The sequence below is a fragment of the Lasioglossum baleicum genome, chromosome 1, assembly GCF_051020765.1.
Source record: "Lasioglossum baleicum chromosome 1, iyLasBale1, whole genome shotgun sequence".
Lineage (NCBI taxonomy): Eukaryota > Metazoa > Arthropoda > Insecta > Hymenoptera > Halictidae > Lasioglossum > Lasioglossum baleicum.
Window position 1 is genome coordinate 17205331 of NC_134929.1, and position 13120 is coordinate 17218450.

General features: G+C 36.0%; 2 protein-coding genes across 3 annotated transcripts; both read left to right on the top strand.

The window, feature by feature from the left end:
* Positions 1 to 2006: 2006 nt before the first annotated feature.
* Positions 2007 to 9159, top strand: Rop (Syntaxin-binding protein Rop). 2 transcript variants are annotated; one of them, XM_076425697.1, is made up of 11 exons: positions 2007 to 2057; positions 3677 to 3973; positions 4522 to 4625; positions 5593 to 5741; positions 5819 to 6034; positions 6341 to 6439; positions 6511 to 6718; positions 6790 to 7038; positions 7114 to 7304; positions 7648 to 7802; positions 7872 to 9159. In XM_076425697.1, the coding sequence occupies exons 1-11, from the start codon at positions 2030 to 2032 to the stop codon at positions 7931 to 7933; spliced, it is 1758 nt and encodes a 585-aa protein (XP_076281812.1). In that variant the 5' UTR covers positions 2007 to 2029; the 3' UTR covers positions 7934 to 9159. The 2 variants fall into 2 exon arrangements, with proteins under 2 accessions (XP_076281812.1, XP_076281804.1); XM_076425689.1 differs by lacking the exon at positions 4522 to 4625 and adding an exon at positions 4952 to 5055.
* Positions 9160 to 9268: 109 nt separating this feature from the next.
* Positions 9269 to 12039, top strand: Ass (argininosuccinate synthase). The gene is made up of 8 exons (XM_076425926.1): positions 9269 to 9512; positions 9583 to 9651; positions 9777 to 10022; positions 10093 to 10238; positions 10396 to 10660; positions 10719 to 10857; positions 10922 to 11023; positions 11217 to 12039. Exons 1-8 carry the CDS (start codon positions 9405 to 9407, stop codon positions 11378 to 11380), a joined length of 1239 nt encoding a protein of 412 aa, XP_076282041.1. The 5' UTR covers positions 9269 to 9404; the 3' UTR covers positions 11381 to 12039.
* Positions 12040 to 13120: the final 1081 nt, after the last annotated feature.

The following is a 13120-nucleotide window of genomic DNA, read 5'->3' on the forward strand; positions in this document are numbered from 1 at the left end:
GATAAACACCAGGGGACTATCAAGAAATACAGCCGTGTGTGACATTCCCGTGGATACATAACGGGGAGGTCGAAGGAGTTTCGTAGGACCGAAACGATGACAGACTCCCCCTGCACTTGTTGTTATGCAACGAAGCGTGCAAGCCCGGCTCGAGTGCCGGCTAGCGAAATGAGCGAAATAGCGTTCTTGTGGCGCAGAGCGCACGTGCATCTGGAAGGTTCACTGTACCACAGACACTTTTGTACACGCGACCGCACATAACCTCCCTCCGAGTTCGAACCATTCGTCTGATTCTCTTTTTTTTCCCCTACGAAAAAAAAGGATTGTAAAAGTTTAAACTTACCGCAGACGTTCAGCCAACCCTCGACGCGACAGGGATACTCCAGCTTCATGGTGAATTATCGCAGCGGAACACCAGATACCGGAAACGTATTACACTAATTACACTGGTCACATAAGAAAATACAACGACCCGTAGTCAGGACGTGGTATCACTGTTAAACAATATCCGCGGCACACATTCTTTCCCGTGCGAAACCAACGAATGATTTCGTTCTTTTATTTTCCTTTTTATTTTCAAATCGACACGCAGCCTGACACACGAAATCGCCAGGAGGATAAACGCGAGAATACCAGAGTATCGTTCGTAATAACGGACCACACTGTCAGGCGCTGCGCGCGCAAACCGTCGACACGATCCACGCACACCGGCGAACAAATCGGTACTGACTGAACTGAACGAACCCTCTCGCGTCCCCGTTGAGCCGATCTCTCTTCCCCCTCACTCTCCAACGCCCTCACTCTTTCTTTCTTTCTCACCCGGCTCTACTGCCAATCTCCCCATCTCTCTCTTTCTCTCATTCAGATAGTGCACTCATCTCGCGTATTCCTTGCACATTATCGATACGCCAGACCGATTATTTCGTTATTTAAATGTGTTCGCGCCGATGCACTCGGCCAAGACGCTTCCACCAATTGAACGCAACTCTCGCGATCGAACAATTATCGAAATTTTTAAACGGCGATCGATATATCGGAGAGTGTAACTGGCGCCGCGTTTCACACCGCAAAAACAAAATGTACTTTTGAAATGTACTTTTAATATCAATGTTAATTGGTCTTCTAACGTACTTTATTTTAAAATTTTATATGTCCTTCAAAATTAAGTGGACACCCGTTGGATACTAATCACTTTTTTTAAATTGGACCGGATGACTTAAGTTTTTTTTTAATATTAGAAGAACTAGAGTTTACAAGAGAGAGAGGTGAATTGCAAAGAAAAAATATGGATCACCATTTTTAACTTTTTTATCTGGGACTGCAATGAAAATTTTGTACATACCTTTTGTACATCTAAGTAAGTTATAAACTACATGCACAAAATATCATAAAAATCGACCAAGTAGGTTGCTATGAGGTATAAATAATTAAAAATGGCAAAAATTGAGTAAATTAATCCGTCTGACATCTCAAAAAATCTCGTACCGTTTGGTCAAATCTTAAAAATATTAATTATTGAAGGTTGTCCAATTAATGTTGCCCCCATTAGAAGAATCTGTATATGGGCCCAATGCATTTTCATTATCATATTATAATATTGATTTATTGACTCCAATTCGCGAATTTAAATTAATGCTATAACGAAGCACTAAATATCCATAAATAATGAAATAATTTTAAGTAAATGTTTGTACGATAACGTAAGATTACATTTGTAAACTTACGAAACCATGCACCTTTTCACTAATAAACGTTTACTGTTTTACCTGGCTAGCTATCCTCAACTATTTTCCAGCGAGATCAATACTTTGTCGATCGAAGTAGGTCATTCGAAAGATTACGAGAAGTACAGTAACTAATTAATTGTATATATACATTATTAAGCACAAGTCAGCATCATCGATTCGAATGAAGGAACACTACAAGATGATCATAGATTATGAGATGATTCTCGAAATATCTTCGACTCCGTTTCAAAGCGCAACCTGGTGACCAAACCAGCAGTCAGTTACTGGCAGTTACTGGCAAAATGGCGCTCAAGGCACAAGTCGGTCAAAGTAAGTAACGAAAAAAAAAATTAATTTTCCGCGTAGGTGACGAAATTTCGAAATACTTTCACACTGCTATGTGAGAGTAATCTGTTTGATAAGTTTCACGTGAAAAATATGCGACCCAAAGCACTGTCAGACTACGTAACCTCCAAGGGGCGTATGTGCTGTGATGATTTCATCGTTTACGAAGCGGCTGCTCGATGGAAATGTCAAATCAGTGTTCGTTCTATTCCGAAAATTCTGTATCCTAAATTAAATATATCATCACATGTAGTAACATATATCATTAGATTTCGTACCGACTGTAATTGTAATTTATCACTGACATAAGTTATTTTATCAGTATACTCTTCAAGTAAATACGTAAATATTGACTGATAGCCTTGCATAATTCTTACTGATACTGCATAAATGTACTTTTCTATGTTTCTCACGAGTAATCTTAGTTCTTAAACAGTACTAAATGATTCACTCTAATTATTTAACCATATCTTGAATTTAGTTCTGGTCAAATAAATGTTGATACAATAATTAACGTTCATAAGGCGTATCATGTAAAATTACGATCTTTTAAAAATAATAGTAATAGGTTTATGGAAGTGTTTAAATCTGTCTTGAATTAACCTTATTGCATTTTAAAAAATGTGTCACTTGCGCTATTTTATTACTTGAAATTTTAAAATCAGGGTGAATAAACAATTAATCCTTTTGCGTATCTTATAGAAACTATTAACATACTAAACTATTAATTATTAACAAAACTATTAACATACTGTAATGCATAATTTTGTGGTGCGTGATCGAAAGTTTAGGCGTAATACCAATCAGCATAGGGTAATTCAATTAGGGAACCGCTATTCTAAAGAATAATTATCGCGTCACGTTAAAATCTAATTATTAGATTTTAGTTCGTAGATTTAGTTCGTAATACGAACGTTCGTAACCTTTCAATCGGTTAAACTCCTTTAAACGGGGCTCTGCGATCTGTAGTTACGAACCTGTCCTGGGTGACGTCATTGCTCGGTAAGAACGATCAATACGCGTTGAGAGCGCGAAAAGATATCTTATTTAATTTAAAATCACTCGAGCATAATTGCGATTAATTATGAATAAATGCATACGGCTTTTACAGAAATAAATGATGGTATATCGTGGCCCATACCAAACTGTTGAATTATTCAAATGACACTATACATATATACACGCCTGTTATGCGCAACAGGAAACGAGTACAAAAGGAAAATACAACTGCCATTGATTTATACGCAAACTATACAGAAAACGCTACATTCAATAAAATGTTCTTTCGTTGAAATATTCGAACGATTCCAATTCTATCTAAATCGAAAATTAATGTGAATTATGGATATATTATTTATATGACGTAATTGTTAGTATAGACTGCGGATTTTATGCATTTACGGCACAAATGAATGAAATGCAGAACATAAAATGAAATTAAAAGTATCCGTGCAATATTTTCGATTTATTAAAATTGACTTGGAGGATTTCTATTTTAAATAAAAATCCACGGTCTTGTTATTAGTGAACAAGTAGAACAATAAAATAATTATTGATAAGTCTAATTCTAGAAACGATTTTCACCATTATATTTTTCTTCACAGAGATTATGAATGAGATCATCAAACAGAAAAAGGCCGCGGACAGTGGAACCCCATGGCGCATTTTGGTAGTGGACCAACTGGCCATGAGAATGGTGTCGGCATGCTGCAAAATGCACGATATCAGTGCCCAAGGAATCACTCTGGTAGAAGACATTAACAAAAAACGGGAACCATTGCCGACCATGGAAGCGATCTATCTGATTACACCGTGCAATAATTCTGTCCAAAAACTAATCGAAGACTTCAGCAATCCGACACGGACCATATATAAAGTCGCACACATTTATTTCACGGAAGGTACTATCGTACGTTTTACGTTGCTTCGTCTAAATTCTCTATGGAAAAGATTCTATATCCACCGAAACAATGTAGCTTCATAAGAAATTACGACAGACACCATATACTTAACAGTAAGACCTCGATTAATTTCATTGATATCGTCCCATGATTTAACATCCTAAATAGAATGGACGCAGTACTCTTAACATACAATTCTCAACAGAATTTTCAATGTAGTATAGAAATTAATATAGGTGCTGGTACAAATATAGGTAGAATAATAGTAGAAAAATTTCTGAGTGTATAAATGTTGAAGGTTTATTATTTTACAGTACGATTCAATGATAAAGAGGGTCTTACTGCATCGTTACGGTAGCGTACACTATTCTCCTTGCATACACACGAGGGCTTTCACTCCCATTTCTTTTAATTTTTGTTTGAAACGAACACAAAGTGTAAGCAGCAGGACTTTACGAAATAATTGAAAAGATTGTACAAGAGTGGACAGACCGGCGCAAATTAAATGTCCATGATCCACATGAGATTCTAAGTATATCTCTTTACAGTGTGTCCCGACGAGTTGTTCAAAGAATTGTGTCACTCGCTGGTAGCTAAACGCATAAAGACACTAAAAGAGATCAACATCGCTTTCATACCATACGAGGAGCAGGTAAAGCAAAGGGAACTCTAACGAGAAAACGAAATGTCTAATCATTTTACGTTCTTCATGGTGGCAGGCGCACATACACACACACATACTAACTCACACTCGACATACCCTTTCTACACATAGACACACACTATGTCCGACGTGTTGTGGTATTTTTTGGAACTCGCGAGCCTAATCTCAATTTTTCTCAATGATCACGACAATGTTGACACGCAAATCATTTCAACTATTAACCCCCTGTCTCCTAAACTTTTCCCTATCCTGTACAATATTCACAAGTAAGCACGTACTAACGACGGAATGCATTCATGCTTGTACGCGAACAGTGTGTCCGGAGGAGCTGTTCAATGAAATCTGCAAGTCTCTCGCCGCTAAAAAGATCAAAACCCTCAAAGAGATCAACATCGCTTTCCTGCCTTACGAGTCGCAGGTGACGATCAAGAAACGAAGAAACTGTAGTTGCTAGATATGGCCACGAATCGCAACGATTACTTTCAATTCTCTGAGTTTCGAATAGCAGAGTAGTTCTATCTTTTTCAGTTTTTTTATTTTAAAAAGTAGTAACATAGGCGACAGACTTCTATGAATACCTTACTGTATATACATACGAGGTTGCTTGATAGATCAAACGTAGTTACTTGTTAATAACATATTCTGCGCTATGTATCTATCCTTAAACATTATAAATATAAAATTTGAAATGGCGCAGAGTTTGTCGAAACAGATCTTATTAGCCAAAACTCGAAATTACTTATTGAATAATGTTTCCTTTCGTACAAGAATTTCTTTTCTCGCATGCGTTTCTGTATACCCTTATTATTTCATAAGATATCTTTCATTTCTTGATGTATGTATGTATGCATGCGTGTATTTCATTATTAATCGCACCGCTTAAATATACAAAATTAATCGCGCTTAATTTAATGAGCTTCTTTTATAATAATATTTAAACAAGTATGTATAATAGGTCTTCTCCTTGGACTCACGCGAAACGTTCGCTTGCTTTTACAACGCTTCCTTCGCCAACTTGAGGACTGCCAATATGGAGAGAATAGCCGAACAAATAGCGACTCTTTGCGCTACTCTCGGAGAGTATCCGTCTGTCCGATACCGAAGGTATAGAATTACCAATTTATATTTTCAATTATCCTAGGAAACCAATTGGTATATTGTATTGTACCATGAAATTTCAGTGACTTCGACCGAAACGTGGAGCTGGCACATATGGTCCAACAAAAATTGGATGCTTACAAAGCGGATGAGCCGACAATGGGAGAAGGACCGGAGAAAGCTCGTTCCCAATTGCTTATCCTGGACCGAGGATTCGACTGCGTCTCACCGCTGTTACACGAGTTGACGCTGCAAGCTATGGCATACGACCTACTAGATATTGAGAACGACGTCTATAGGTACAATTAAACTACAAGCTTTAGGTTGAAATCGTTTATTAACACATTACCGACCGGTGATTATTACATAATTTTGAAAAATCCATGGTACATGGCTAAACACTTTTTAATGGAACCTTCAATAGCAACATCAATTTTCATTGTGAGCTAACAAGTCACCCTCAGTAATGTCATCTAATAGTTTCATTTAAGATTGCAATGTCGAAGAAAATTTCCATGCTTTCTTTTGGTACAGCACAATTATAGAAAATCCTACTAATAGGCTCCTAATAGGTAAAGTGTTAACACATATCAATTTTTCGACAGGTTCGAAGCGTCAGCTGGAGTGCAAAAAGAAGTATTATTGGACGAGAATGATGATTTGTGGGTAGAGCTTAGACACCAGCATATTGCTGTAGTTTCACAGTAAGTTCGAACATTTTAATCAGTGTATGTTGAAGAGTGAAGCAGAATTTAAATACGTGAACTCCTTTCAGAAATGTTACCAAAAATCTAAAGAAGTTCACAGAATCAAAACGGATGCCGCAAGGAGATAAACAAAGCATGAGGGATCTTTCACAAATGATCAAGAAAATGCCACAGTATCAAAAAGAATTAAGCAAATATGCAACGCATTTACAATTAGCCGAGGATTGTATGAAACGTTACCAAGGGAACGTGGATAAACTGTGCAAAGTAGAACAAGTATGTAATATTTCCACGTTACTCGTTAATATTAATGATGTCAAATTCTATTTAACTTTATTGCTCGTCAGGATTTAGCAATGGGCACAGATGCCGAGGGTGAACGTATCAAAGATCAAATGAAGAACATCACACCGATTTTACTTGATCAAACTGTACACCACTTGGACAAGCTACGAATCATCTCCTTGTATGTTATTAGTAAAAATGGCGTTACCGATGAGAATCTTAATCGTTTAGTTCACCATGCCCAAATATCGGTGGACGATAAACAGACAATAGTTAACATGGCGAACCTTGGTATCAATATCGTAGTAGATGTAAGTATTATTTTATATATTATTTTATTAATTTTTCATGCAGATTTTCCTTTACATTACCATGTTGTCCCGCAGGGTGGTAACCGTAAGAAATTGTATACTGTAACGCGTAAAGAAAGAATCACGGAACAAACATACCAAATGAGTCGCTGGACACCGATTATGAAGGATATTATGGAAGACGCCATTGAAGACAAGCTCGACTCCAAACATTTCCCATTCCTGGCCGGACGTGCTGCTAGCTCGGGCTATCATGCTCCAACCAGGTATGCTATGAGTTCCTGTATTAAAAAGGGGCGCAGATTCGTTTCCAGTATCAAAAGCGCTAGATAATAGATCAATCTAGGCCGCAGTCGCCCTCAAAAGTTATATTTTTACGTTTACAAGGCGTAATTTGTAGCTGTCGCAGCTTTATGCTTCCGAATAATGCGAATTAGATCGATCTTTTATCTAGCGCTTTTGACTACTGAAAAGCCCCATTTTTGCATTATCGAGAAATGAGAAGGCACATCCCACATCCTTGCAATCCTGGAAACGAGTTTACCTCTTTAAAAGAAGGTGCAATATATTTTATGCTTGTGACAATACATGATTATATATTATTTGCAGTGCACGATATGGTCACTGGCATAAAGACAAAGGCCAACAAACCATTAAGAACGTACCCCGTTTGATCGTGTTCGTGGTCGGTGGAGTTTGCTTCTCTGAAATACGATGCGCTTATGAAGTAACAAATGCTTTGAAGAATTGGGAAGTGATAATTGGTATGTATACGTCAGACCGCTAAGTATTTACAAAAATGTTTTCTAATATATAACTACTCCTTTTTCCAGGTTCGTCGCACATTATCACGCCGAAGTCTTTCTTAGACGACCTAAGTAAACTTCATGTGTAAAGACATTTTCGTGTAGACACAAGAAGAAGAGAACACATTCCCGTATTTCCCGATACGTCATTAGCTTTGGCTCCATCAATAAGTACCAGCTATGAAACTCTGTGGATGATCTCGATTATACAATTGAAAATATTATATAGGGAACACGCAGTCAATTCTGTAAGTCGCGCAGCCATTTAAGCGACCATTTAAGAAATTGGTGAATGTCATATCATGAATAGCAGTTGAGCGTTAGAATGGAAAAAATATTAAGTGCCTCCGCGTTTAAAAAGTTAATAAGAAAACGAATAAACATCTTGGCAATACTGGTGTAGATCACACGGAAGTGCTTAATTGTACCTTAGGCTGGCGGATGATGTAGTTCGAATATGATATGTTACTTTGAACCGTGCTACTCCTTTATTAATAATAAGGGGGCCGGTTAGCAATGGAATTTGATGTGTTGTAGAAGAAAATCGTGATATACGTGCAAATTTCTCGTTATTAGCATTTCGTTATCTCCCGCTCTAAACAAACAAAAAAGAATAACTATAGACTGTTACATACTTTACCTTAAAAGGTTTAATCTTCGATTTCACTCACAGAATCAATAACGCTTATGGAATTCGCATGAAAAGATATAAGTATCATGTGCAACACAATTAACGCGTGTATCGATTTCAAAATAGAGACATAATGTGAATATTAGTATTTATTATATATATCTTCATTCTATTTAAATATGTTTCTTGTATAATAAAAACGATAAGTGTACATTAAATTATTTATTATACGTCTGTTATAATGTTGATTCGTTGATAAATATATGTTCACATAGCGTGCATGTATGCTGACTTGTAGTGCAAGTAAGTCGATCTTAAGTTCTCATGAAAGCAATGCATTTAAACATTCGTCAAAACAAAAAAAAAGATTGTCCGACTTTTGAAGACTTATATACCGGTTCGTATAAAAGTAATTAATTATCTTCACCGTATTGATAACTATTTACATGTTGAAACTTCTGCTGCACATAAGAAGCAATTATAATAAACCGCTACTCGGCCGGTGGAAGTGAATCTGTTAATTATTCATAACAATTATTGATGTACGTTAATATTACGATTACTTAGCGGCGAGATTAATACAAAGTTTACGGTATTGAATAATATATTATATGAACGTATGTGTATGTAGATTGTAGACTAAACAAAATGTTCTGCTTATAAAGGCCTACAATTTGCTCCAAGTATCGTCTTTCTTTTTAATGCACACGCCATACCACGTAATATATAATGTTTTTACAGACGTTATTCGAAATGCGTATAAAAATTGATTGATATATATATATATACACTGGTGTTGCAATATGCCTGCAAAGGTTATCATTTATCAGGGGTCCGGAGACATACTTGTCTACATAATAATATTCCAATTGCCAGTTTGGAAATTACCGCTGTCACTGTTAGTCACTGTTACATGAAATCTTTATAAAATGTCGAAATCCGGGAAGAAAGTAATTTTAGCTTATAGTGGTGGTTTGGATACATCCTGTATACTATTGTGGTTAAAAGAGGAAGGATATCAAGTTATCGCTTACATGGTAAGATGGTACAGGTACAGGTACAATTAAAGTGCACTTAACTGTATTATATCAATCAATTATAATTTAGGCAAATATAGGACAAGAGGAAGATTTTAATGTTGTTGAAGAAAAAGCGTTAAAAATCGGCGCTATAAAGGTAAATGAGTATGCTCACATTAATTTATTGCCGGAAACCATTCTTTCAATTACGAACCACCTCCCTGGCGATAAAGTCTACTCCTTTACTAACTTCCCACATATTTATTAATAATTATCTGCAAGGTCGTAATCGAGGATCTCAGAGAAGTCTTTGTATCTTCGTTCGCATGGCCGGCTATTGCGTGTGGATTGATCTATGAGAACAGGTATCTCTTAGGCACATCAATCGCTCGGCCATGCATTAGCGAAGGTCTGATAAGAATCGCAAAAGCTGAGAACGCTTCTATAATAGCTCACGGTGCGACCGGCAAAGGCAACGATCAGGTGCGTTTCGAGTTGAGCGCCTACAGCCTTTGCCCGAATATTCAGGTAAATTTTTTTTTATCATATTCGATATGTTATATGGCTGTTTCTATATATATATCTCATTATCACATAGATACTTGCACCCTGGAGGGAGAAACAATTTTACACGAGATTCGCAGGGAGGCCGGACTTGTTAAGATACGCTCAGGAAAATGGCATTCCTGTTTCAGCGACGCCGAAAGAGCCGTGGAGTATTGATGAAAATTTGTTGCACATTAGGTACAAGGAAAACTAAGATGTTAAGCTTTATATATGTGATTGCCTGATTGACTATTGAATCAATTCTTCCATTATAAAATCAAACGCAAATGAAAAACTATAATTTAGCAGTGATTGGATATTTTTCGAATTCATGATGGAAACTTCACATTTTCAGTTACGAATCAGGAATTCTAGAAAATCCAAACACAGCAGCCCCGAGAGGATTGTACAAAATGACAACCGATCCACTGAACTCTCCCGCGGAATCGGCAGAAATTGAAATTGGGTTTAGAGAGGGCTACCCATCGTTCGTGAAAAATTTAAAAGATCAAGGCACATACATTGCTCCTCTGTTAATGATGCAATACTTGAATAAAATTGGTAGTCTACATGGTATAGGGCGTATAGACATCGTCGAGAATCGTTTCATTGGCTTGAAGGTATGAAAAGATTTAATCGAATTAGCAGCACCATGAATTAAATTACATTGAATTATAGTCCAGGGGTATTTACGAATCACCCGGCGTTAAAATCCTTCACGAGGCTCATCAGGACTTGGAAATATTTTTATTGGACCGTGAGGTGTTGAGGGTGAAATCTTATTTGGCCGATAAGATGTCTAATTACGTTTACAATGGTAAACTGAGTTTTTTAATAAATTTCTTTATGTCTTTTCTGAGATTAATTTAAACTTCTTTCAGGTTTTTGGTTCTCTCCTGAGTGCGATTTCGTGCGGAATAGTATACTGTATTCTCAAAAATACGTTAGTGGAACGGTTCGATTACGATTATATAAAGGAAATGGTATGTATGAATAAAATACAGTAAAGTCTTGATCTAAGCCTACCCTCTCCACTTTTCTACGTTCGGCGCGGTCGGTGAGGTCACTACTGGATCTAGGAAACAGCACAGACCTGAGGGCTTTTCTTAGATCAAGGCTTTACTGAATGAAGAGTTTGTATATGAACATCGGAAAAAAATCATTTTGATTTTGCAGTCTCTATACTGGGTCGACATAGCGAGGTCTCATTGTACAATAAAGAGTTAGTCTCAATGGATATTCGTGATGGCTTTGAACCGGAAGATGCTGGCGGTTTTATACGAACGCAGGCTATCAGATTGAAGGAATTTTATCGTCTTAAACACCGACAGATTAAATAAACTTCTATATTTACTTCTATATAATTCTTGACGAAATGAAGGATTTAAAATTAATGTTTCTAAACTTTGTGTATAGTTTTAAGATATATATTTTTTATTCGACTTAATTCGATGTATACCTATTTCGTACGTAAATTGGCCGAAGGCAGGATGTGGTTATAGTAAAACAAAAACTACCAACACAGTTACTTTCAATTAGTTATTAATAATTAAACCTTAGAATAATTAGTATATTCGTAGATATTATAATAACGTGTAATATGGATTGTTTTTATATGCATTAATAGTATACACAATGATCGTTCTTATTGTTTCTAATAGATCCGCAACATAAGAGAAAACGTCAAATATGAGACAATAATGTTTTTAGTTTAGTATCTCTTCTATAAATGACTATGTAATACTCTCTCTCGCTCACTCTACTCCTCATACTATCTTGTCTTTCTCTCACTCATTCTCTCTGTCTCTTTCTCACTATTTTATTTATATATATATTTTATACATATATATTTGTATCTTTATATATAACATGCAAAATTACAAACTAAGAAAGGTAATCCTGTATGTACGTACAATTAATAACCTGCTGTAACTCCTGTATTCACATTTATCTCGTAACTTTAAATTCGAACATGTAATAAACATTTTTGTTTTCCTTATATCGATCGTTACTTTAGGGATTAATAGTACAAACAATGTACTTCAATTTGACATTGTTAAGTAAACTGAGATTTGAACAGAACATATATTATATATATATATTAGATGCTCATATACGTGTGTCCATTCTTATGCGTTTCAAGCATGTAGAATTATATCGAATGGAAAGAAATTGAAAATTCACTCAGAACTTCTTTACAACGTACAAATTGAATTATATATCTCGACAAAGAATTTTTTTTCTTTTAAATATATATTATAAGACTTAAAATGTACTTTTTACACGAGATGTATTCACGTAGAAAACTTATATGTGCAGCGTCCTGTGTGATATCGTTTCTTTTTTTTTGTTTCGTTTTAAAATAGATTTTTTTTTCTTCAACAACATGGATCAGACAAAACACAGGATAAAATGTAAGGTTTCGTTTGAACGAGTAATGGTGCAGTGGAAATCAAGGATAAACGTGCGAACGAACGTTGGCCCAGTAAACGGTTCTCTCTTACTTAACAACATCAAGCGTTTCTTTATTTTTTAGCCATTTATTCTTTCATTATTATTTATGTACAACCAGCTTAATGTCTCGCTATCGTTAGTCGTAATAAGTCTACTAAAACTCATGTGCCATTGGAGATGATGTGCGCCCGTGGGAACTTATATAAAAAATTATTTTTTGATACAGCGGAGTGATTTTGGTATTACTTACGAATTATTTTAGGTCTTTACCTAGTAACTTACACTGAGATCTAGTAGGTTATACAATCTATCGGCCTCCCTTAAATATTACAAACCTTATCACATATATAGAGGTGTGTGTATTAGTATTATTACTTTTTTTATACATAGATATTCTGTATTCTGTTTAAATTGCTGCCAATGATTTCTTCTCGTATTTACAATTACAAACCACGTATTATACAATCATAATACCTAACACATGCACTCTCCTTTCTCTCTCTCTCTCGTTCTGTCTTTCTCACCCTCTCTCTCTCGTTCTCTCCCTCTCATTCTCACGTTCGCACCCCATTATATTTCTTTCTCTCTATCTGTCTCTCGAACTCACTTTTTTCAATTACCCCATT